This window comes from Hypanus sabinus, chromosome 1 (assembly GCF_030144855.1).
Source record: "Hypanus sabinus isolate sHypSab1 chromosome 1, sHypSab1.hap1, whole genome shotgun sequence".
Lineage (NCBI taxonomy): Eukaryota > Metazoa > Chordata > Chondrichthyes > Myliobatiformes > Dasyatidae > Hypanus > Hypanus sabinus.
Window position 1 is genome coordinate 8,084,506 of NC_082706.1, and position 27,299 is coordinate 8,111,804.

At 45.6% G+C, this 27,299-nt stretch overlaps 1 protein-coding gene across 4 annotated transcripts in view; it reads right to left on the reverse strand.

Annotated features, from left to right (window-relative positions):
- Positions 1–6,621: 6,621 nt before the first annotated feature.
- The window catches only part of stard7 (StAR-related lipid transfer (START) domain containing 7), an 84,045-nt gene continuing 63,367 nt past the window's right edge, over positions 6,622–27,299 (reverse strand). For all 4 annotated transcript variants that reach the window (XM_059963921.1, XM_059963902.1, XM_059963911.1 and 1 more), the window contains 7 exons: positions 22,605–22,783; positions 18,623–18,672; positions 16,219–16,329; positions 11,860–11,942; positions 10,905–11,004; positions 8,609–8,693; positions 6,622–7,366 (listed from right to left, as the gene is read on the reverse strand). In XM_059963921.1, the coding sequence (XP_059819904.1) occupies positions 7,191–7,366; positions 8,609–8,693; positions 10,905–11,004; positions 11,860–11,942; positions 16,219–16,329; positions 18,623–18,672; positions 22,605–22,783 (784 nt within the window). In that variant the 3' untranslated portion in view covers positions 6,622–7,190. The remainder of the gene's footprint in view (positions 7,367–8,608; positions 8,694–10,904; positions 11,005–11,859; positions 11,943–16,218; positions 16,330–18,622; positions 18,673–22,604; positions 22,784–27,299) is intronic.

The window sequence follows — 27,299 nt, forward strand, 5'->3', positions numbered from 1 at the left end:
TTTTATCTGTTACTCAAACAATGGCTTCCAAAACATCAAATTGCACCTTTCACTGAACTTGTCCAAAAGTAAATGCAAGAGATTCTGCAGCTGCTGGAACTCCAGAGCAACACATACAAAACGCTGGAGGAACTCAGCAGGCCAGGCAGCATCTATAGAAATGAATAGAGTGGGCATTTTGGGAATGAGAACAGGGAAATGCCAGAATAAAAAGTGGGGGGGGGGGGGGGGAGAGAGAGAAGAGGAGGCAGCTAGGAATAGGTTAAAATCAATGTAAATTGATAATACATCCTTTTCAGCTGGAGCCCCTTGTCAGCAGTAAGATTAATTTGAAATATTCAAGCAGTCTTGTTCACCATGGATTGATCCAAAGTGATAACTGTAACGAATGTTTTTGTGAGGAACAGCTTGGGTTACACAGGTCTAATTCAATTCTTCAAGGCAGTTACAAAGTAGTGGATGTGGTGCACAGCAATTTTAGTCCAACAAAGCTCCCCAGGAGGTACAGTTCCAGGGAAACTTGGCTGCATGGATTCAGAATTGGTTTTCTCACAGAAGGCAGAGTGGTAGTGGGTGGAGTGTATTCTGCCTGGAGGTTAGTGTCCCATGGTATTTTGCAGGAATCTTTGTGACTTTTTATAAATGACTCAGCTGAGGAAATGGGTGTTGTGGTCATTGATAAGATGCAGAGCCATGGCAGATAGAATTTGATCCAGAAAAGTGAATTGATTCATGTCAGAAGGTCAATGGTAGAGTAAAAGGTTAATGGCAGGATTCTTCAGTGTGGAGGAACATAGATCACACACTGCAACTGCAGGTCCATGGACAAGCTGATTAATTGGCATATGGTGAATTGGCCTTCATTAGTTCAGGGATTGAGTTTGAGAGCCACAGGGTAATGTTGCAGCTCTATAAAACCCCAGTTAAACCACAGTTGGAGTATGTGTTGTGTTTAGTTCTAGTCAATTCACAGGAAGGACGTGGAAGCTTTAGATACGGTGCACAGGAGATTTAGCAGGATGCTGCCTGCACTAGACAGTATGTCTTCTGTGGATTGGTTTAGTGAGCTATTGTTTTTTTTGAGTGAAGGAGGGTAAGGTGACTTGATAGAGATGTACAAGAGGCATAATATGGCCAGCCAGTGGCAATGGCTAATAGAAGGGCACAATTTTAACACATTTGGAGGAAAGTATCGGGGGGGGAGATCAGTCAGAGATAGTTTTGTTTGCATGGAACACACAGGCAGAGGTCATGATTTAGAAGAGTTTTAAAAAGCTGCCTCCAAGATCTACCATGCAGGATTTCTCATATGGATAAAGGAAAGTCTAATGCAGGAGTTCTCAAACATTTTTTATGCTATGGACCCCTACCATTAACTGAAGGGCTTGTGAAAGTGTAGCAGTTAGCATAATCGGTTCAATTCCTGCCACTGTCTCCATGTGAGTTTCCTCCCACATTCTACAGATGTTTGTATGTGGTGGGCACCGGAAGCACAGTCACATCATCAGACTCTGCTGATCATTGAAACTAAAGTGAAATGCATCACTTGTGCTAATGTACACATGATAAAAGCTAAACTCTAATTTCCAGCTCTGAATCTATAACTGCTGTTCTGTCAGAAATACTGAACAAAATGCTGCAGGAACCATTGATGGAGGGGAACTGGGCAGTCAACGCTGCAGATCAAGAGACCCTTACCTGGATATCAGACATACCAAAAAGGAAATAAACTCCTATTTGTAAACAACACTCTCCCTGTCCAGAACCACTCAGCATTCCAAATCTTTCATGTCAGACTGCATGTCCTGGTGCCTCTAGGAGCTGCCGACTCCCAGCTCGGCTACACTCGCACCAGTGTCCTCAGCCAATCCGTTGCCGAACCCTTTGTCTTTCTGAAGGTTTACTGCCACTACTGTGGCCATCCCCATCCATAAACACTGACCAATTAGCAATTTTAAAATTATCATTCCATTTCTTTAAACTAATCCTTATGAGCAAATACCAGCCTTTAAGTGTCTCATGACATTTTTTTTTATCCATACTGGAAATTTTGTACAAGTGTGCCTTTTTACCATTTGTTGTCAGCCAGTAGAGCTGTGATTAGCACAGCACTATTTAGCTCAGAGTTCAATTCTGGTACCACCTGTGAGGAGTTTTTACTTCACCCTCTGACCCTGTGGGTTTCCTCCCACATGCCAAAGTGATCAGGGTAGTAGGTTAATTGGTCATTGTAATCAGGTTAGTGTTAAATAGGCGGGTTGCCGGACATCGCACCCATTGGGCCAGAAGAATCTCTAAATAAACAGGTCCTGCGACTTGTAAGTTCCACTCCTCATACTGGATAGACCAAAACCAATTAATCCAACTGTACTGATAGTTTGGTCTCCCTGGCTTCTACTGAGCTCAAGGATATCAGGAACAAGATGGGGAAATGTTAAAGGTACACAAGATGGAAATACTAGTTGTAAACTAGGCAGCGAATTAAAAAGATAAGATTTACTGGGGAACAACTGAAAGCTGACATGAAAGAGATACAGAACAAATGACCATTTTCAGTGGAATGTCATTCTCTACATTTACATGCACACACATATTTAAAAATGAATTATCAAACAAAATCAGTATCTTTCAACAATACAAAATGGTTGAGTTCTGAGGGGTGTGTGCACGTGCTGGGGAGGAGGAATGAGTAGAGTGGGGAGTGTTTTAACTGAGTCTCATGGCCATCATGAAGGACATCAAGAACAATGAGAACACAAGATGGAAATATAAGTCGTCCATCCAGGACATGCCAGCTTCTCATTGCTACCATCAAGTTAGGAGGCACAGGAGTCTGAAGACACACGCTCAGCTTTAGGGACAGCTTCATCTCCTCTGCCATCGATTTCTAAATGGGGCACAATCACGGCTGCGCTTACTGCACTACTCTTGGAAAATAAAACTTCTCATTTTAACCTGCATAGTGCTGCCACAAAACAACAAATTTCACAGCATATCAGTGAGAATAAACCCGATTATGATTCTGTTGTCCAACATGCACAATGATACACAGCACGGCCATCAGTGCAAGGTAGTATCGAACAACAGCTGCCAGAAATGTCCCTTGTTTAGGAATATGCTCGCTTGTAACAAATACAGCATTTAGAATTCCTCACAACAGAGAAGAATTATACAACTAGAAAACACGGAATGCTTACATCAGATGCCCTCATGCCATTCTCACAAGGCAACTGGCAGGCAGACAACACCACAATAACTGAACCAACTGTGAGGCTGAGGTGCACAATTAATGGTTACAGCACAGCTTGAAATAACTATCCTTACAAAGCTTTGGGTTTTTGAGGAAGCAGAGATTTGGTTTCAACAAAAAAGTTTCAATGCCCTGGGAGCAGTATCACCATCCAGTATGCAAGGGACACTGCACAGTCGGAAAAGGCTGCAGAGGGTTATGAACTCAGCCAGCCCCATCTTGGGCACTCAGCTCCCCACGATCAAGGTAGTCTTAAAAAGGCAGCATTCATCTCATTGCTACCATCAAGGTGGTGGTAAAGGGGCTTGAAGACACCCAACATTTTAGGAACAGCTTCGTCCCCTCTACCATCAGATTTCTGAAGAAACAATGAAACCACAAACACTACCTCACCATGTTTGTACTATTTAATTTACATCAGGTTTATTATCACTGACATGTCATGAAATGTGTTCTTTTGCAGGAGTAGTATAGAACACATTTTTCCTCTTGCTGCAATTTAGAGGACATTTTATGTATTGCATAGTACTACTGCTGCAAAACAACAAACCACGACAATAATCCTGATTCTGAAACCCTCTGGTGATGGGGAAGGGTTGATTAACTCTGTCCCGAACACCAGATGTACTGGGCACAAGCGTGAAATATAGAGGAGAAAGGAGACATCACTGGAATTGCAGAGTGAACGTTAAACAAAAGGGCGGGCCAGGTAAGTGAGCAACGACAAACCACAGCACACGAGAGCACAATAAGAACAGCTGGCAGAGCCACTGCTTCACTGAACCACAGACCTCGGCTGCTGCTGTCAAAGCTTGCATGTTCAGCAATCAGGACCCAAATCCTGCCACAGTCTGCAAGGAATTTATACTTTCTCCCCGTGACCACACGGTTTCCCCTTGGTGCACTGGTGTCCTCCTACATTCTAAAGACATACAAGTTAGGGTTAGTTAATGTGCGTGCACAATGCTGGAAATGTGACAACACTTGCCAGCTGTCCCAGCAAATAACTTAATTCACTGTATGATTTGATGAATATGTGACAAGGTAATCGTTAATCGTTTCTCTGTGACAGCATAAGCTTCTCCCTGGCTTCCTCCAATGTCCCAAAAACATGCCAGTTGGTAGATTAGTGGGCCACTGTAAATAGCACCCCCCCCCCCAGTGTTGATGGGGATGTACAAGACGAGGAGGCATAGACCAAGTGGATAACCAGAGGCTAGTTTGATCTTAGAGTAGGTTAAAAGGTAAGCACAACATTGTCAAGACGTACAAACAAGCTGGATGAACTCAGCAGGTCGTGCAGCATCCGTTGAAAGGTGCAGTCAACATTTCGGGTGGTGTACAGTTCTAAGTTCCATATTTTTGGTGTCTCAGGCTGCCCACTATCTATACCTGTTATCATTTTGTACAGCTTTACCAAGTCACCTCATCCTCCTATCCTCAAAAGACATACCCACTAATCCAGGCAGCAAGTCTCCTCTGTACCCTCTCTAAAGCTTCCACAACGAGGCAACTGGAACTGAACATGATACTTCAAGTGCGGTCTAACCAGGGTTGTTGTTTTTATACATCGAGCTGCCACTTTACCCTGCAGCTCTTGAACTCACTCCTTTGACAAAAAAGCAATCTCAAGGCATAACGAATACAACAGCCCCATCTCCTGGTGGAAAGGCAGCACTGCCATTAATTTAGCAAATGCACAAAGCAGGCGCAAATACACACAAAACGCTGGAGGAACTCAGCAGATCAGGCAGCGTCTGTGGAAATTAAGAGTCAGTCGATGTCTCGGGCTGTGACCCTTCTACAGGACTTCAAGGCAGGAAGGGACATTAACCTGGAACATAATTCTGTTTCTGTACTGCATGTTCCCTGGATTTTCTGTTTTCACACAGGTACTTACTGGTCACAGTTGAATGGCAAAGGGTAAGGAGGTGACGTGGTCATCACAAACTTAGTGGTTATCTACATGACACAGTGGGCAGTGTTAATGGCTCACAGTAACCCGGGTTCAATCCTGACCCCGGCTGCTCTCCCAAGCACTGTGCGGATTTTCTTCGATGCTCCCGCTCCCTCTTAAAGACAGGCTGATAGCACAGCTGGCTGCTGCAAGTTGCCTCAAATGTGTGGGTGAGTAGTAGAATCAAGAGGAAAACAGGTTACAAGGAAAGAGCAGGGTATGGAAATAGAGTTTGAGCTGCCAGAGACTACAATTTGGCCCACCAGGTCTGTGTGGTGCGGAAATAACATCATGTGTTTGGCCCCCTTAAAGCCCAGCCGGGGCAGATAGAATTGAATCTCTGCTCCCCACCTCTCCCCAAGGGTCAACAGGACCTGTGATGGTAAGCCCATTCTTCTTAAGCGAGCTTGGCATCTTGTCCCAATCCACTGAAGATCAGGGTTCCCGACCAGTTTCATGCCATGGGCCCCTATCATTAACCGAGGAACCACACTGGGAATCTCTGCTTTAGATAGTGATCTGAGCCCAGTACCATGTCAGCATTCCACAGGAGTCCCCGCCACTGAGGGGTAGAGTAGCAACTCAGTGACACCGCTGGGCAGGAGTTGGAGGGATGCACTGCGTGTGAAGAGGGAGGACACACACACACAGGGGCGCAAAAGGGGGAATGAGAAAGGGAGAGAAAGAAGCGCGTACACACAGGAGAGGATAAGCAAGAGGACAAGGAGAGAGAAACAGACACAAATAGAAGAGGGTGAGCGAGAGAGGGAGACTGGAAGGAAGAAATGGGGAGGGGAGAGGGGGGAGAGGGGGGAGAGGGGGGAGAGGGGGGAGAGGGGGGAGGGGGGGGAGGGGGGGAGAGGGGGGAGAGGGGGGAGAGGGGGGAGAGGGGGGAGGGGGGGGAGGGGGGGGGGAGGGGGGGGAGGGGGGGGAGGGGGGGGGAGGGGGGGGAGGGGGGGAGGGGGGGAGGGGGGGAGGGGGGAGGGGGGAGGGGGGAGGGGGGGAGAGGGGGGAGGGGGGGAGGGGGGGGAGGGGGGAGAGGGGGGAGGGGGGGAGGGGGGAGGGGGAGGGGGGAGGGGGAGGGGGGAGGGGGAGGGGGAGGGGGAGGGGGAGGGGGAGGGGGAGGGGGAGGGGGAGGGAGAGGGGGAGAGAGAGGGGGAGAGAGAGGGGGAGAGAGAGGGGAGAGAGAGGGGAGAGAGAGGGGGAGAGAGAGGGGGAGAGAGAGGGGGAGAGAGAGGGGGAGAGAGAGGGGGAGAGAGAGGGGGAGAGAGAGGGGGAGAGAGAGGGGGAGAGAGAGGGGGAGAGAGAGGGGAGAGAGAGAGAGTGCGCAAGAGTGAAAGACAGGAAAGAAGATGAGAACCATAAGCACATACATGAAAACAATCATGAAGAATGCCCATCTTCAATGGAGAGATCCTTACAAAACAGACTTTTATTTGAAAATTCTTCACCCAATATATAAACCAGAAGTTTCTGGTGAGATTCAGTAGCAACCAAGAGCTTCCTGTGAGAATTAATCCACTTATATTAAAAAATGCTGAGTGATGATGAAGAGCAGGCCAGCACGAGACCAGGGCAAAGCACAGAACACAGACCTGTGCGCCATTCCAAAACACAGCAAAGTCCATACATTACAGGCAAACAACCTCCTCCTCCCACACCACCCCCCTCCCTGTATCAAAACCACCATAAACTGTTGTAAATGGCTAAGCAAGCTCAAATTGGTAACTCAACTGAGGCGTTTTGAATAGTCAGGATACCGACACTGTGGTCTAATCTTTCCATTTCAGAAGCAGCAGGCATCAGGGTGTTATTTCTAATATTTCAAGTTTTGCAGGCAATGCAGCTTTGTTCCACCTCACACTGACGCTATGCTCTCAGAAGCAGTCAGATGTTGAGAAGTCTGTGCCAATCTCGGAAGAGTCGTTGGCCTCCATTACTGTAGTGCTGGTTTCGGGGCATCTCATTTGGTCTGGGTGGGCACTACGCGTAGTCCATCTGCTGTGAGGGGCAGGAGCTCTCCTTGCGCTCACAGTGCTGCATCGGCTTTGCCTCAACACCGTCGAGGCTCCTGACTGTCACATAGTCCTTAACTCTGATCTCCATGTTCTTTGCTTGGACTGCTGCCGTGTGCAACTTCTCCAGGAAGTCGGGCATCCCTGTGGAGGAACCAGCAACGCATCAGGTATCAGCCCATGGCCCTGAGTGGTGGACTCAGCCAGACCCACCCGATGACATCTACAGGCAAAGTTGATTTTCCATAGCATTTATACCTCGGCTGTGAACATCTCTGACAAACTTGCACTGACACACAATGGAAAGCATCCTGACTGACTGCATCACAACCTGGAATGGAGATTTCAATGCACGGGATCACAATAGGCTACTGTGCTCCATAACGAGGACTACCCAGGACATCTACATAAGGCATGAATCTCAGGACAGTGACTTTAATCATCAAGAACTCCCACCACACAGGCCATGCCTTCTCCCCAATGCTGCCATCAGGTAGAGGTCACCATCATTATGTGTTGTGTCCTATGACATGAGAAAAGGGAATGGCATGAGATGGGGTAGGAAGAAGTATAGTCAAGATAGCCGTGGGAATTGGTAGACTTCTAAAATATACCAGTAGCCAGTTATCTCCAGAGATGGAGCTGCAGACGTCGAAAAAGGGGAGGGGGTGGGGGGAAGAGTCAGAAATGGACCAAGTGAAGTCAAGGGCAGGATGGAAGTTAGAGGGAAAGTTGATGAAATTGATGAGCTCAGCACAAGCCCATGAAGCAGCACCAATGCAGCGCAGAAAGATTTAAGAAGCATTACCAGTGAAGGCTTGGAATACGAACTGGTGATTCATCTTCCATGTTGCCGATGAAAGACAGGCATAGCTGGGGCCTGTGCGGGTGGGTTCCCATGGCTACATCCGAAGTTAAGTGTGAGGATTAGTTCTGCCAGAGGGTGTTAGTGGGTCCTGTATTTATGAAGGCTCACTTGCTAGAAGCTCTCGTTACAACCCCAACTACCTGTGATTCAACTTACAATGTATTATGGATCTGTATTTCCAGGTGCCTCAGTTCTATTGGACTCCTCAGTGCCCTACCATTCACCATGCAAGTCCTACCCTGGGTTGTCCTTTCAAAGTTCAATCTGTCTGTATTGAATTTTATTTGCCATTTTTCAACCCATTTTCCTAGCTGGACCAGATCCTGCTGCAGCGTTCCTCCCTGCCCACCTCATCCCGTTTCCTTACTGAGTGGCGGATGTGACTTTGGAAGAAGGGACCAGATGGTGGAACCTCAATGGATTTGAAGATTCACTGTTTACGGTGCAAGGTCACCAGTCTCATTCCCCACCCTGGCCCCAGCCCAGCTCCCAGGTATCCAGATCACTGAATGCCTTACCACTGGACATCATCCAGCTGACACAGTACCGAGGGAAAACAGTCTGTGGATCGTCACGGTACGTGAGGAGGTAGTCAAAGCCATTCTGGAAGACAAAGATTGAAAAGGGGTTGCTGACACAGTCTGTTTGAAGCTCAATGAGACAAAGTTCCCTGGAGCTCGGCAACAGCAACTCTTTACTGGATTAGAGGTGAAACCATACTTCTGACCTTTCGGGTAGCCTCTCTATTGTGATCCTTAACTTCACTAACTAGCTAGAAGTTCATCACCTTTCTGAAGTCCTGAAATTATTTACCTTGGCACATTGACATCCACACCTCCCCCCCACCAACAAACCCCTGGAAAAGCATCTGCTCCCTTAGAAATTGGGAGATTGGTATTCTATCACCACTAACAGTATTAAAGTTATAGAGCAACACAGCACAAAAACAGGCCCTTCAACCCACCTAGTCTGTGCTGACTGGTTATTCTGCCTAGTGCCATCGACCTTTACCTGGACCATAGATCTCCAGAGGGATCTTGGGGTCCGAGTCCACAGGACACTCAAAGCTGCTGCGCAGGTTGACTCTCTGATTATGAAGGCATACGGTGTATTGGCCTTCATCAATCGTGGGATTGAGTTTAGGAACCAAGCGGTAATGTTGCAGCAATATAGGCCCCTGGTCAGACCCCACTTGGAGTACTATGCTCAGTTCTGGTCGCCTCACTACAGGAAGGACATGGAAACCGTAGAAAGGGTGCAGAGGAGATTTACAAGGATGCTGCCTGGATTGGGGAGCATACCTTATGAGAATAGGTCAAGCAATTGGTCTTTTCTCCTTGGAGTGACGGGGGATGAGAGATGACCTGATAGAGGTGTACAAAATGATGAGAGGCACTGATCATGTGGATAGTCAGAGGCTTTTCCCCAGGGCTGAGATGGCTAGCACGAGAGGGCACAGTTTTAAGGTGCTGGGGAGTAGGTACACAGCAGAAGTCAAGGGTAAGTTTTTTTTTAAAATACACACGAGTGGTGAGTGCATGGAATGGGCTGCCGGCGACAGTGGTGGAGGTGGATACGATAGGGTCTTTTAAGAGACTCCTGGATAGGTACATGGAGCTTTGAAAAATAGAGGGTTATGGGTAACCCTAGGTAATTTCTAAGGTAGGAACATGTTCAAGCACAGCTTTGTGGGCCGAAGGGCCTGTAGGTTTTCTATGTTTCTAAGTCTATACCCCCCCCCCCACATCCTTGTACTCATCCTAAGCTTCTCTTAAATGTTGAAATCAAACCCGCATACACCACTTCCACTGGCAGCTTGTTTCCCACTCGCATTATTAATCTTTATTCTCTAAGAAATCACCAACAGGGGCACTAAAATCAGAACTTCATGGCTAAAATGTGAAATATCCTCAACACCATGTTTCAGAGACGTCATTTATTATCAACTACGACGACAGACACACTGTGCCTTATTATCTCATCTTGTTGTACCTTTAACTTGGCGAATTCCAAACAGTACATCTCAGACAGCTGCAAGGGCCCACCCCCACCCCCACAATGAACCCGCACCTCCCTGCCGCAGCCTTGGAGAATGGAAAACCAGGATGTTCCCTTGTAAAGGCATTTCACTGGGAAAATTTCCCTCTGGAAACTCACACTAATTGCCCTCTTGGACTTGTGCACCGGGGCAGCACAGGCGTGTAATGGTTAGCATAACACCAACAAACAGGGGTAAAATCCGCCACTGCCTGGAAGAAACTGGTATGTTGTGGCCGAGAGGTCTCCTCCGATTTTCTTCCATATTTCAAAGTTCACAGTAAATTTTATTATCAAAGTACATACATGCCACCACAACCCTGAAATACATTTCCTTGCAGGCGCACTCAATAGAGTAGTAACCATAACAGAATCAACAAAAGATAAACCAGAGTGCAGAAGACAACAAACTGTGCAAATACAGAAAGAAATAAGTTTTTAAAAATAATTAATTAATGAATAGGCAGTATCAAAAACGTGAGATGAAGAGCCCTTGAAAGTAAGTCCACTGGTTGTGGGAACATTTCAATGATGGGACAAGCGAAGTTGAGTACAGGTTATGGTTAGAAGTTGTGGGTATGCTACGTTGGCACCGGAAATATGGTGACACTTGTGGGCTGCCCCCAACCCCCAACACATCCTCGGACTGTGCTGGTTGTTATCGCAAACGACACACTTCGCTGTCCGTTTCGCTGTATATGTGACAAATAAAGCTAACCTTTATATAAAAAAAATATATAGTGGACCCTCTACACCATCTGCAGTACCCAGCCTTACCTCGTCAAACGATCGGTGCGGTTTGATCACCATCTGGGACTCGTACGATGTAACCCTCACACAGTTGGGATGCTCTGGCACATCAGGGTGATCCACAGCCCTGTCCAAAACACACAAGCTATCAGAGCAGATGATTTTAAATGGGACTAGCTCAAATAGGCACAATAGTCAGTGTTGGAAACTACTGCATTTTTTAAAAATAGTACTTTTTATAAGATTTGTATTTTTTAAAACAAACTCATGAATATTTTACAGTCACTAGCAAAAAGCGGTACAGCAGCTAAACTAATGGTTTAGCACCTTTCTCATTTTTCATTGGCACATTACCCTCGTGGCATAATTGTTTTAATTAAGCACCTGATTAACTATTTCATTCTTATCTAAGGAACTGTCCTCATCTCATTATAAAAGTGATAGATTTTTCCAGAGGTGCCATCTTGGCTTCTTCTTTATTGCTTTATCTTTGTATCTACACATCCCTTAGCATCATTTCTCAGCTCTATATTTAGTTTGCTTGGTATCTGTATGTTTGTTTGTGCTCCAAAATAAACTGAAATCTTGGAATTAATACTGATCATTCCTGACTCCCAAAAAAGAATCCCAATCAGAAAATTAACAGAGATCTGACAGCATGGAAGATGGGCCGAAGGGCCTATTTCTATGTTATGTCCCTAGGCTTACAGATGATACAAACATTGACCGCGTAGGGTGACAATGAGGAGGAAAGCTTTAGACCAGGGGATCCTAACCTGGGGTCCATGGGTGGTAGGCAGTTAATGATAGAGGTCCAAGGCACAGAAAAAGGTTGTGAAACTCTGCTTTAGGCTACAAGACATGGGAGCAGAATTTGACCATTCAGCCATTGAGTCTGCTCCGCCTTTACAGTGAATCGCAGAGAACGTCAGGCCTAGTGAGGAACGTGCAACAGCAAGGAGTGGAGTGAACCAATTCTCACCTCGATAACAACACCATCATATTGTTCTTTTGGTCCACGTGATAGCGCCGGATGTAGAGGTAATCCCTCGAGTACATGGGATACTGAAGATGGACACAAACAATAAATCTGTCAATCACTACTGTTATACATCTCTCCATATTAATCACATCCTACCTCAGCAATTAAAAATAAGGTCTTCTGCATTAATAACTCATAAATGTGGTCTGATCTTCACCCAAGTCACAATAACAGACAAACACAATCTGCATAAACTATTAACACACAAACAATTGTACTTTCATGTATTTATTGAACACATTGTTTAATCATTCACAGTCCAGGCTGGAAAAAGGATGTGAGCAGAAATAACTTCTACCAAACGTGTCCTGTAGCTACTGATCAGACTTGCACAACTGTGAGGAGGAAGTTTAGACAATTCCTCTCTACAAAATTGTTGCAATCAATCAATATTTCTGGGATACTTTGCATGAACAGCCCTCTTCAGGTAATGCCACAGCATCTCAATTGGGTTAAGGTCTGGACTCTGACTTGGCCATTCCAAAACACAAATTTTCTTCTTCTTAAACCATTCTGTTGTTGATTTATGCTTATGTTTTGGATCATTGTCTGTTTGATCATCCAACTTCTATTAAGCTTCAGGTGACTGCTACACTAAGATTCTCCTGTAGAATGTCTTGATACAATTTTCAATCCATTGTTCCCTAAACAACTGCAAGCTGCCCAGGCCCTGAGGCAGCAAAGCAGCCCCAAACCATGGGATGAGGTTTTGGTGTTGGTGTGCAGTCCCCCTTTTCCCTCCAATCACCACGATGTACATATCTGCCAAAAAGTTCAACTTTTGTCTCATCTGTCCTCAAAACATTGTCCCAGAAGCATTGTGGAGCAACCAGGTGGTCTTTTGGAGAGTTGAGAGATGCAGCAGTGTTTTCTTTGGAGAGCAGTGGTTTCCTCCATGCTGTCCTTCCACAAACACCATTCTTGTTCAGTGTTTTTCTTACAATGGACACATGAACAGAGATTTTAGCAAGTTATAGAGATTTCTACTGTTACCCTTGGGTTCTTTCTCACCTCCTTCAGCATTGCTCATTGTACTCTTGGTGTGATCCTTGCAGGACACCCACTCCTTGGGAGAGTAGCAACAGTACTAAATTTCCTCCATTTCTCTTACTGTGGACTGATGAACATTCAGATCTTCAGAAATGCTTCTGTAGCCTTTTCCAGCTTCATGTATCTCTGCAATTCTTCTAATATCCTCTGAAAGTCATTTTTGTTTGAGGCATGGGGCACCTTAACAGATCTTTCTTGAGAAGAGCAGTCTCTGTCAGTAACCTGACTTGACTTTGTGTCTTTTTTTTAATATAAATCGGGCAGGACACCTCTACAACCCACATCTCCAATCCCATCTCATTGACTGGAACACCTGACTCCAGATGGCTTTTGAAGAAGGCATTACCAGAGGTTCACGTACTTCTTTTGAACCTACACTGCAATCGTTTAAATTATGTACTCAGTATTGACAAGTACTCGGTATTGTTTGTGTTATTAGTTTAGGCAGATTATGTTCACCTATTATTGTGACTTAGATGAAGATCAGACTACATTTTTTCGAGTAATGTACAGAACCGATAACTGCCAAGAGTTCACAAACCTTTTCCTGCAGTCGTAGCTGGGGTGCACAGTATTGTAGACTGGTTAAAATGGGAAGGGGGGTGGGAAACAGAAATAAAGAGTATTTCACTTTGCATTGGTTTAATCATATTAAGTGTTATTTGGTAACTGGAAAGACATAATATATAGTTCAGTACAATAGTCTTAGACACCCTAGCGATATGCCCAAGACTTTTGCATAGTACTATAAACACACCAAACTGGTGACTTGTTCAGTTTATACAAAACACACCAATGAGATGACCTCCCAAAGCAATTCGGTGTCAAACACACACACATCCACAATCAGGAGTGACGTGCCTCTGATCCAAGCATCAGTATTCATTAAGTCACACGATATAAAGAATTTAAAATATAAAGTCTTCTGCTCAACTAGGACAGAACAGTACACTATGGTATAGGCTCTTCAGCCCATGAAGGTGTGCCAACCTTATAACCTACTACAAGATCAATCTAACACTTCCCTCCCACATAACCCTCAATTTTTCTATCATACATGTGTCTATAGAGTCAGCCACAGTTCTAAATCACAAAACAGGCCCTTCAGCCCATCTAGTCCATCCCAGACTGTTATTCTGCATATTCCCATTGACTGCACTTGCACCACAGCTTTCCCATCCATGTACTTATCCAAACTTCGAAACCGAGCCCACATCCAGCACTTCCGCTGGCCAATCTTGAGGCCCTCTGTTGGTCAGGGTCGACCATGAAAGCTGCATCCCAGCTGTCCACATGATACACAAGCTAGGTCTGTACGATATGGAGAGCAAGCTGTTGCCCATGTGGCAGGTCTCCCTGTCTGTGCAGCTGATGAATCCAGAGGAGCAGCAGAGATCGATACAGTTTGGTACCAGCAGTGTCACAGGAGTTGCCAGTCAGTGTTGAACGAAACATAGGACTGCCTCAGGAACCCAAGATCCAGATGTTCCCTCTTGCTTACTCCCGAAGCCTTCCCCATGAGTGGGTAGAGCCGCAAGGCAGCAGAGACTTAAGATCAGAGTTTTCCTTCTGAGTTGCCAAACATGACTGATAAACCCCAACTGCCTGAAGCGACTGGTTTTAAGGTGCCAGTCACTTGCCTTTGCCCCTTCTCCTGTCAGTAGAAACAATTCCAACCGGCTTAGTAGCTAAGCCACATGTCAAGGCCAGGAGCTGGACTTGGTTGTCGGAAGCTATTCGGGATGGAGGCCATTGGGAGCATTTAAGAGGTAGTGGGAGCTTATCCCCACACTACCACCCCCAGCTATGACAACCTGAAGGAACCAATCCAAGAGTCATCTTAAATGTCTGACGTATCTACCTCTAACACCATTAATGACAGTGGGTTCAAGGTACCCACTACTCTTTGTTAAAAAAAAATCAACTACCTTTGACATCTCCCTTAAACTTTGCTCCAATCATCTCTGGTATTAGCCATTTCCACCCTAGGAAAAGGCACTGGCTGTCCACTCTATCTACGCCTCTTCTAAACTCACACAGACTTCTATCAGGAAACCTCCCATCCTCTAGACTAGACGGATGACAATTTTTTTTTTGATTGATTGCAGTCTGGTAATAAGCTGCAATTTTACCGCCATGATGAAAATGCCTGGTCCCATGGTCAATTGCTCACTTAACAGGCACATGCATGTGTGACCACGATGCCCAGTGGCTCCAATCCAGGTCAGAGCACCAAACACAAAGCCGGAGGAACTCAGCTCAGCAGGCAACATCTATTAATGGACAGTCAGCATTTCTGGTCAAGTATGTTCTCTGGAAGGGAATCCAGAGGAGGTTCATGAGAATGATCCCAGGAATGAAGGGATAATATATGAGGAGTGTTTGACGGCACTGGGCCTGTACTTGCTGGAGTTTAGGAGCGGGGGGGGGGGGGGGGGGGTTCCCTTGGAACCTTTCGAATATTGAAAGGCCTAGATAGATGTGGGGAGGATGTTTCCTATAGTGGAGGAGTCTAGGACCAGAGGACACAGATAGAGTGGATGTGGAGAGGATGTTTCCTATAGTGGAGGAGTCTAGGACCAGAGGACACAGATAGAGTGGATGTGGAGAGGATGTTTCCTGTAGTGGGGGAGTCTAGGACCATAGGACACAGATAGAGTGGATGTGGAGAGGATGTTTCCTATAGTGGGAGGGTCTAGGACCATAGGACACAGAGTGGATGTGGAGAGGATGTTTCCTATAGTGGGAGGGTCTAGGACCATAGGACACAGAGTGGATGTGGAGAGGATGTTTCCTGTAGTGGGGCAGTCTAGGACCAGAGGGCATAGCCTCAGATTAGGATACTCCTTTAGAACAGACATGAGGAGGAATTTCTTTAGCCAAAGGGTTGTGAACCTGTGGAATTCATTGCCACAGATGGCTGTGGAGGCCAAGTACTTGGGTATATTTAAAGCAGAGGGTTATAGTTTCTTGAATAGTAAGAATGTGAAAGGTTATGGGGAGAATGATGTCAAAAAGGATGATGGATGGTGGGGCAGATGATGGGCTGAACAGCCTAACTCTGCTGCTACCCAGTCATTTCCCTCCACAGATGCCACTCAACCTGCCAAATTCCTCCAGCATCTTGTTTGTTACTTCAGATTGCAGTCTCTCACAACTCCCATTCAGTCCACAACCCAAGAGTAGGTGACCAGAGAAGAGGCTCTGGAAGAATGTCACACACGCTTTAGAGAAGGAAAATGTGCTTACCGGGAAATGTGTGACCCAGTGGACAACCTCCGACCCAGAGACCTCATCCCGTTCAATCACTTCCAGCTTAATTACCAGCTCATCCCATTTCTTCCTGTATTCAGTGTCCAGCTGCAAGGAGAGATAACGTGGCAGAGGAAGGCATCACTTCACCTTAATTAACCACGGGAGAGTTATGTGTGATGAGAAAACCAGATGGAGATGGGGTCCAGAGTTGACCCCTCTGTGAACTATGCTGCTAACAAGAGAGAGAGAGAGAGAGAGATGAAGGGGGGAGGCATCCTGCTGCAGATGTGAGAGAGAGAGACAAAGATTTAAAGTTTTGGCTCCATGGATGATTTAGTATTATGGCTCCATCGCTAATTGTTGAATTTAGCGCCAAGGATATTTGGCCTGTTTGTGTGGATCCCTGCTGACACAGCAAGAAGGTGTCAGGTGATGGACATGATGGATAGCTGGCACCCCAGCGGGGAGATAAAGCGACTCTGCCGAGACACCGGCAGTCACGCCACGGGACGCTGAAAGAGCATTGTGCACCCACAGGGAGGTGGGGGTTCGGGGGAATCGATCAGAGGCTCACAGAGTGTGAAGGCAGACCAGTGGGGGCTTGTGTGTGTGTCCACCCTCGCCTGGGTAATGGGCTCACCACTGAAGAACGGTCTGGCCGGGAACGGAGGGGTCACAGTCGGTGACCGCAACAACACAACAGGACAAGACGACAACGGAAAGTTTGCCTGCTGCAACTGCTCACCTCTCACTCGCGCTCTCTCCCCCCAACTACCACAGCAACTACCTCAACCCAAACTGAACTGAACTCTGCATCATCTTAAGACTATTCATTTACCCCTGGACTTGACAGAGCTTGGTTTTGATTCCCATTTCCACACTTCTGTATATATCATTGCTAACCTGTTTCATGTAGATTTGCATTTTATAGTACTGTATTACCTAGTTTACTAATAAACACTTTTAGTTACAGAACCACCAGGCTTCAACGTATCATTCCATTTCTGCTGGTTTGGTAACCCGGTCACTGGGTACTTGACAGGAGGAACATCATTGGGAATAGTTCTTGCCCCAGGACCACTGCCCGGGGCTTCAAAGGCAAGAACTAATCTTGGTGGAACAGTGAGATGCTGGTTTCTGCTCGTGTTGTTCCAGGACAGCAACCTCTCTCTCCCTTGACTGGGGAGAGTGGGGAGGAAAAAGAGCCTCTCTAATGAGTCAGTTGTGGGGGGTAGAGAGGGTTGGCACTTCTGCAGATGCAAGTTGGGGGGAGGATCGATGTTTCTGCTGCTCGTGTGCGTGCATGTGTGGGCAGGCGGGCTTTGGGGATCTGAAGTTCTATCATTCATTCTATGGGCTTTCTTGTTTCATGGCTGTCTGTGAAGAGCAAGAATTTCAGGCTGTATACTTTGTCTGAAAATAAACTGAAACATTTGTCAAGTAAGACTTAGTATACTAGATCCCTCACAGAGACCATGGTTGACAGTGAGAGCTAGAGCAAAGAATGCCTGATAGATGTCCAAGGTGAGGTTGCGGAGAATGAGCGAGGTGGTACCACAGCCTCTAGAAAGGCTGACTGCACCTTGAGGACAAGGTCACCAAGTCAACCTGCAGTACAGGAAGGGATCCCTGGACATGCAGGGGCACCCAGAGAAATCAATAGTCCACAGACTTCTGCAACCCACATGGCTGTGGGATAGACAACTACATTTCTGCATTCATTTAGTCCAGGGGTTCCCAACCTTTTTTATGCCATAGACCCCTACCATTAACCGAGGGTCTGTGGACCCCAGGTTGGGGAACCCCTGATATGATCAGAACATTGGGATCACCTCAATCCAGGGAGAAAGAGCTGGGACTTGGAGGAAAAGAAAATGCCCCATTTCCTTTGATCAGAGTCACAATAAATGACTTCATTTTTATTGTACATTCAAGTTCACTGCCATTCAACCACATAAACATACACTGCTAAAGGAAACAATATTCCTCTGAACCAAGGTGCGCAACACAGTGCAACTCACACAACATATAATGTAATATTCCCACAAATAAATTGACAAATAATCAAATATATTCCAGAAGATTGACAGTTAGCACAAGGTGCATTTACAACACAAGTTCAAAAGTAAGCACAGTAACGAACACTCCTCGTGTTTCCTAAGTGATGAGACCTGGGTGACAGCAGTGAGCTTAGCAGTCTCGTAGCCTGGGGGGAGAAGCTAGTTCCCACCCTGATAGTCTTTGTCCTAATACAACTGTACCTCTGGGGGGGTCAAAGAGATTGTACAAGGGAATGTATAGATTTAACTGAATAACATAATGCAACACTACACATTCCTTATTATCAACAGGATTACCTATACAATAACTTCTAAAAGATTTAGTTCCGCAGACATACCTGCACGTTGAAGAACTGTCGAGGGGTAACATCAGTGTATGTGCCAAAAACTGCAAGGGAAAAAAGTAAAATGAGTGAACGTTCTCATTAAGTCTCTCAAGAGAAGATTAAGATTAAGCAGAGTCCCCCATTACTATGGGTTACCCGCTTTACCAAGGCCTAGGATCAGAGCCTCGTAGAGAAATTAATGCCATTAAATCCAAGCTTAATTAGAACGAAACTGCTGGAGGAACTCAGCTGGTCAGACAACCTCAGTGGCAGGAAAGGCCACAGATGTTTCCAAGACTCGCTGAGTTCCTCCTGCAGTTTCGTTTTCGCACCCGATTCCATCTGCCTCTCGTGGACTCTGAATTGTGAAACTGCATTTGCCTTCTTGAGGTCACCGGGTGCCTGCTGGTTTATACGTTAATTGCTGAGGTCTAATTACTGGAATACTGTCTACGTGGCAAAAATGAATCTATTCATCACAGAGAACAGTGTGGCATCGCACAGCACAAATCTGGTCTTGCTCACCATAGACACAAAGTGGGAACTGTGTAGTTTTCTGGCCTAGGAAAGACAGCTGAACTCCGTTCGTCAACAAGGACCTACAGTCCCCTTGGCTCATAGCAGCTAGCCCAGTGTACAGTAGTACGCTGGCGTTGTGGTAAGTTCAGTCCGAGAGACAGGAGGCCTACAGGCCTTTCCTGGAACCGGAGGATTGTCCGTACGCGTGGGTGGGAGGGATGGAGCCAAGGATGAAAAGGGCTTGCTTTGCTGTGTTGTCTTGGTATTGTTCAGTTCTGTCTCGCTCTGCCAAGCATCACGAGCATGCTATGTTGGCATCGGAATGTGTGATGATACTTGTGAGCTGCCCCCAGCACATCCTTGTGTGTGTTGGTTGTTAGCATAAACAATGGGTTTCACTGCTTCAATGTACTGCCGTTGTTCATTTATTATGTGGTCAATCATGATCCTTCCATGGCCATGATTGCTCTTGGCAAATTTTTCTACAGAAGTGGTCTGCCACTGGCTTCTTCTAGACAGAGTCTTTAAAAAGGCAGGTGACTTCAGAGATTATCTGCCTGGCGTCAGTGGTCACATAACCAGGACTTGTGACCTGCACTGGCTGCTCATACGACCATCCACCACCTGCTCCCATGGCTTCACATAACCCTGATCAGGGGCTAAACCTTGCCCAAGGGTGACCTGTAGGCTAGCAGAGGGAAGGAACTCCTTACACCACCCCGCCAGCCAGCATGTACTACAAATAAATTAATCTGTATCGCGTGATCTGAAGACAAGTCTAACCTGGCAGATGGTTTATTTGATTTGTTGAGACTTTATAAGAAGTAGTGAGTGGCAAGAATATCGAATACAGATCAACAGAAAAATTCAGTTACATAAAACAACAGAGCAGTGTTGGATCTTGATGCTTTTACAATCCAAACATCAAGAATAAGGCATTAAAATTGTTGCTTAAAGCTGTTTTATCAAATGTTACAAGAGCAAAGGCAAAGAAAAAGGTCGAGAGAAGTCCCAATTAAAAAGTAGTCACGGTCTTCTCATAGCAGCCTCGAGACAACAGAAATTCCACTGATAACATTTAACCAGAACTAAGTACAGTGTCGCCTGCTAAAGAAAACCATGAAACCTCTCAAAAAAAATGCAGAAGTTGGAAAATTCACCAAGCTACGTGCATACAAGGGAACGCACAAAAATACAAGCCACAGGAAAAATAACAATTATACACCCTAATCCAACAGGAACAGGCCCTTCAGCTATGTTGTTGTGGTAAATCAGTTACACGAGTAATCAAGTGCCCAACTAATCCCTTCTGCACTCCAATGGCAATATCCTTCCACGCTCCGCATACTCATGAGAACATCTAAAATGCCCAAGCACATCTAGCTCCTCCACCACACTCCAGAAACTGTTTAAAAACCTGCCCCAGACACTTCCTTTGAACTTGCACCATCTCACCTTGCATGAATGCCCTCCAGAATGAGATGAAACCATAATATGGTGCAATTCGCCGTGCTGTTCAGAGAGAGCGTGGCAGGCTGGAGATTCGTCTCTACCAAAAGAGGTCCGAGGTGGTCCTTCCCTCTGCTAGCCTACAGGTCACCCTTGGGCAAGTGCAGCAGCTGCTCAGCTTCCCCCTACCCCACACACCCCGGATCAGGGTTGTGAAGCCATGGGAGCAGGTGGTGGATGGTCGCATGAGCAGCCGGTGCAGATCACAAGTCCTGGCGTGGATATTCATTGCTGCCCTAAATGCCAGCAACACAAGGGGCAGCAAGTAAAAGGTAACTACAGGGACTAACATTCTCCAGTGAATTCCTCTCACCTGGCTTGAAGCAACAACCACCTGGAGGAACTCAGTGGGCTGAGCAACATCTGTAAGATGAAGGAGGAATCAAAGTTTCGGATGGACCCGCCGAGTTCCTCTAGCAGCTTAGATGCTGCTCTAGATCCCACCATCTTCAATCTCTCATGTCCACATCCACCTGGGGCTCAGTAAGACTCCGTATCAATTGTCCAACTCTATGCTGACCAACACTGACCACTGTGCTTCTGGACCAAGGTCCAAGGTAAAAGGTAACCCATGGCCACAAGTATTGAGTACTGTGCAAATGTCTTAGGCACATTAAAAAAAAGACCTGTAAAGTGAAGACACTTTCAAAAGTAGTGAAAAGTTTCGAAGTATCAAAAAAAAAACAAATCAAATCAATGTTTGGTGTGACCACCCCTTTGCCTTTTAAAACTGCATCAGTCCTCTTAGGTGCAATGTCATGCAGATTCATATGGAAAAAAATCAGCTGGCAGGTTGTTCCAAGCACCTTGGCAAACTTGCCACAGTTCTTCTGCACTCTTTGGCTGTTTCACTTGCTTCTGTCTCTTCAGGTAATCCCAGACAGCCCCAATGATATTGAGATCAGGGTTCTGTGAAGGCCATACCATCTGAAACCACACAGAAAACCTTTGATGCCCAAGACTTTTGCACAGTACTTTAGAAACTACTGGACTCTAGACAAAGGCTTTGCTCAGTACCAGAACAGGCAACTGCCACACGTGGGCATTTCCTACCCAACTGCCCAAGGGAAGGGATCGGCCTTCCTTCAAGCAAGGACCCCTACGCTCCAAAGCTCTGCTCTCTTCTCACTGCTGCCATTGGGAAGCAGCCTAAGGTCGCACACCAGCAGGTTCACCCTACAGCCCCAGGCTCCTGATCCAGTGTGAACAACCTCAACTCTGAACTGATGCACAATCTATAGACTCACTTTCAAGGACTCTACAACTCATCAGTATTATTCAGTTTGTCAGGTCTTTGTGTAATTTTGCATTGATATTTTGCATTGATATTTTGCAATGAATTTTGCATTGATATTTTGCATTGATATTACGGCATAAATGTGTACAAGAAAATGAATCTCAGAGTAGTATGTAAAGACTTTGATAATAAGTTTACTTGGTCTTTGCTGAGGTTCAAAGGGAATATGCTGAATGTCCTTAATCCAATGCATTTTCTTGGTTATGGTGACCTCGTGGCTGGAACAGGACGAGTTTTTGGTGATATGTATACCTTACAGATTGAAGCGCGGCACCATCTCCATCCTAAGGAGTTTGTACGTTCTCCCATGACTGTGAGGGTTTCCTCCAGGTGCTCTAGTTTCCTCCCACAGTCCAAAGCCCTACCAGTTGGCAGGTTAATTGGTCATTATAAATTGTCCTGTGATCAGGCTAGGGTTAGATTGGGGAGGTTGCTGGGCGGCATGGCTCAAAGGACCAGAAGAGCCTGTTCCATGCTGTATCTCAATCAATAAAAAAAAACAATAATGTATAGAGCAACACAAAATGCTGGAGAAACTTCGCAGGTCTGGTAGCTTCAATGGAAGAGAATACATGGGTTGAGACCCTTCATCAGGACTTACGTGTCAAGGGTGATATACACGTACTCGGAAAATGAATTTACTTTGAACTTTTTGCAGGGCGGTCTTACCTCTGTACTGGTAGAGATGACTACCTGGGATGGGTCTGCGCCAGAGTCGGAAGCAGGACCTGTCCATCACCAGCTCCCACGCATCGTCCTGCTTGGGATGTTTGTCACACAACACGTGTTCTCTGCTCTGCTGCTTCTCGTCCAATGGGATGTCCAGGTTTTTGAAATCATTCAGACACCTGTACCAGGTAATAAAATCGCTCATCAGCAAGAGCAAAGGAGAAACAGAAAGACCCAAGCATTGAGAGTCCGATTTATCAAAACGTGCAGTGAAGTGCGTTGTTAATATTAACGACCAACACACCCGAGGATGTGCTGCAGGCAGCCCGCAAAAGCATCGCCACACATTCCAATGCCAACTTAGCACGTCCACAATGTTCAGCAGAACACAAGCAGCAGCAAGGACTAAACAAAACAAGCCTTATACATACACACACCACACACTTCCAACCCACAGCTGGGACTTCAGTTCTTAGCCCAGGACTCTCAGATATCGGGCCTCCAAACACCAGCCTGGCCCAGACTTGCAGACTCTGGGCCTATAACCTCTGAACACTTCAACCCAGGGGTTTCAACCTTCAGGCCCCAAACTCTAGACTTGCCAAATTTGGTTCTCGCCCTTCAGACTTGCTGAGCTCTGACTCCCTGACCTTCCCACATCACTCCCCAGTCATGCACTCATATGACATTGTACGTCCAACACCGTGGATCAGGTTCATAGCTTCATGGAGATCTACAGCACAATCAGGCCCTTTGGCCTAATTTGTCCATGCTAACCAAGATGCCTGTCTAAACTAATCCCATTTACCTGCATTAGGTCCATAATCCCTTGAAGCCTTTCCTATCTTCTAACTCTGAATTTTTTAAATCTTGTACCCACATGTACCACTAACTCTGGCAGCTCATTCCAAATATTCACATCCTGCATGGAAAAATGCCCATCGGGTCCATTTTACATCTTTACATCCCCCACCGCTTTAAACCTAAGCCCCCTAGTTTTCAAAGTTAGGGGAATCTATCTACAGCAAGGGCTCCCAACTCTTTCATGCCATGGACCAATACCATTTAGCAAAGGGTCCAGGAACCCCCGATCTGCAGAATCTATGTCCCACCATTCCATCATGGCTGATTTTCCCTCTCAACACTATTTCCCCGTATACTTTGATCCCTCTGCGATCCTCACGATCCTCTCGTCCATGTACCACTCCAGGAAATTCTTGGATAGGAACATGATACCTAAATGAAAAACAGCTGTACCTGCCTCAAACACTTCCTCCAGCATGGATAACAAACATGACTCATAGAAATACAACGTAGAAAGTGGGAGGTTATGAGACTATAAAACACAGGAGCAGAATTAGGCCATTTGGCTCATCCAGTCTGCTCCACCATTTGGTCTTGGCTGATGTATTTTCGCCCTCAACGCCATTTTCCAGCCTTCTCCCCATGATCTTTGACACTCTTACTAATCAAGAACCTATAAATATACTCAAGGATTTGGCCTCCATAGCAGTCTGTGGCGATGACCACCCTCTAGATAAGAAAATTCTTCATCTGTTCTAAAGGGACATCCTTCTTGTCTGAGGCTGTACCCTCTGGTCCTTGACTCTCCCACTATTGGAAACATCCTCACCATGTCTACTCTGTCTGGCCGTTCAATATTTGATAGGTATTGAATATCCAGATAACCCTTCAGATTCCTTTAATCTAAGAAAAAGAGCCCCCTGTCTATTCAGTCTATGCTTGTAACTCAAACCCTCTGATCCTAGTAGTATCCTTACAAATCCTTTCTGCCTGCTTCAAGACCTCCTACAAAAGGTAGTGGATTTGGCCCAGAACATCACAGATAAAACCCTCCCAACCATTGAGCACATCTGCATGAAGCACTGTCATATGATAGCAGCATCCATCAGAGATCCCTACCACCCAGTCCTTGCTCTCTTCTCACTGCTACCATGAGGCCTCAGGACTTGCACCAGATTTAAGAACAGCTACTTGAACAAAAGGGACAACTACACTCACTTGCCAGTCCATTCAGATGTTCCCACAACCAATGATCTTACTTAAAGGACTCTATCTCATGTTCTCATTATTTATTACTATTTATATTCGCACAGTATGTTGTCCTTTGCACTCTGGGTGATCTTTCATTGATCCCGTTATAGTTACTATTCTACAGACTTGCTGATCATGCCCGCAGGAAAATGAATCTCAAGGTTCATATATGTACTTTGATAATAAAATTTACTTTGAATTTTGAAGTCTTCACATGTAACCCTGCATATTTGGGGCTGGTGTCTAAATTAGGAGAGCTGTCCCAGGTACAAAGAACAACCTGACGTGGTTCAGCAAATACAACTATACACCAGTCTCAGATTCAGATCAGTTCACTGACAGTTCCAGTTCACTGGACTTTAGGAAGGCCCTTGACAAGGTTCCGCGCGGAAGGTTAGTTAGGAAGATTCAATCGTTAGTTATTAATATTGAAGTAGTAAAATGGATTCAACAGTGGTTAGATGGAGATGCCAGAGAGTAGAGGTGGATAACTGTTTGTCAGGTTGGAGGCTGGTGACTAGTGGTGTGCCTCAGGGATCTATATTGGGTCCAATGTTGTTTGTCATATACATTAATGATCTGGATGATGGGGTGGTAAGTATACAGATGATATTAAGGTAGGCGGCGTTGTGGATAATGAAGTAGGTTTTCAAAGCTTGCAGAGAGATTCAGGCCAATTAGAAGAGTGGGCTGAGCAATGGCAGATGGAGTTTGATGCTGATAAGTGTGAGGTGCTACATTTTGGTAGGAATAATGCAAATAGCACATACATGGTAATGGTAGGGCACTGAAGAATGCAGTAGAACAGAGTGATCTAGGAATAATGGTGCATAGCTCCCTGAAGGTGGGATCTCATGTGGATAGGGTGGTGAAGAAAGCTTTTGGTATGCTGGCCTTTATAAATCAGAGTATTGAGTATAGGAGTTGGGATGTAACGTTAAAATTGTACAAGGCATTGGTAAAGCCGAATTTGGAGTATTGTGTACAGTTCCGGTCACCGAATTATAGGAAAGATATCAACAAAATAGAGAATGTTACCTGGGTTTCAGCACCTAAGTTACAGGGAAAGGCTGAACAAGTTAGGTCTTTATTCTTTGGAGCGTAGGAGGTTGAGGGGGGACTTGATAGAGGTATTTAAAATAATGAGGGGGGATAGATCGAGTTGACGTGGATAGGCTTTTTCCATTGAGAGAAGGGGAGATTCAAATAAGAGGACATGATCTGAGAGCTAGGGGGCAAAAGTTTAAGGGTAGCACGAGGGGGAATTTCTTTACTCAGAGAGTGGTAGCTGTGTGGAACAAGCTTCCAGTAGAAGTGGTAGAGACAGGTTCAGTATTGTCATTTAACGTAAAATTGGATAGGTATATGGACAGGAAAGGAATGGAGGGTTATGAGCTGAGTGCAGGACACTGGGACTAGGTGAGTGTAAGCGTCGGCACGGACTAGAAGGGCCGAGATGGCCTGTTTGCATGCTGTAATGGTTATATATGGTTATATACAATAAGGTGCAATGCTAAGCTCTTGTTCATGTGAACCTTTCTACCACATGCAGGACATGATTTAGAATATCCTCCATCCTCCACTTCCCTGGGTCAAAATAGCTCCAGCAACATTGAAGCAGCCCAATTGACTACCACCAATACAGCACGGCTGCAGTGTGCATCATCTAGAAAATGGACAATTGCCAAGCCTACTCTGATAACACTCCCAAACTTTTGATCTCTACCACCAAAGCCAAAGTTTGAAGTTCAAAGTAAATCTACCATCATTTACGTCACCATATACAACCCTAAAATTCATTTTCTTGTAGGCATACTCAATAAATCCAATAACCATAATAGAATCAACGAAAGACTGCACTAACAGGGCAGACAACCAGTGTGCAAAAGACAACCAAATGCAAATACAAATGTAAAGACAAATAATAATAATAAACAATAAATATTGAGAAACATGAGATGAAGAGTCCTTGAAAGTGAGTCCATTGGTTGTGGGAACAGTTCAGTGATGGGGGCAAGTGAAGTTGAGGGGTAATGGCTGTTCATGAACATGGTGGTGAGAGTCCTAAGGCTCCTGTACCCGACAAGGAAAGCTGGAAATCTACCAGCTGCACTTCCTTCCCCAAGTTACACATTACTCAAGACCAGGAAATAACATTCTAAAATTGTGTTCTTAACTGATAGAACAATTGGCTTGTTCCTGTTTCACAAGTGGTTGATCTGCACCAACAGGAAGTCAACTCAGAACATTACAGCACGGTACAGGCCCTTCGGCCCACATTTTGTTGATCTTTTAGCCTACTCCAAGATGAAAGTAACCATTCCCTCCCAGAGTCTCCCATTTGTCAATCAATCGTACCTATCATAAGAGTCTCTTAAATGTCCCAATGTATCTGCCTTTACCACCACCCTGTATGGATGTTCCATGCAACCAACTGTGATATCCCCTTATATTTTTTTTTCCCTAATCATCTTTAAATCACACTGTATCGTATTAGCCATTGCCACACTGGAAAAAGGGTGCTGGCTGTCCACTCTATTTAAGCCTCTTATCATGTCTGAATGAGCAGACCAGCATAAAATATGTACAGTGACAAGGATGGAAAAGGTCTTCAAGCGGACAACCCAAGTGTGTCAGAGC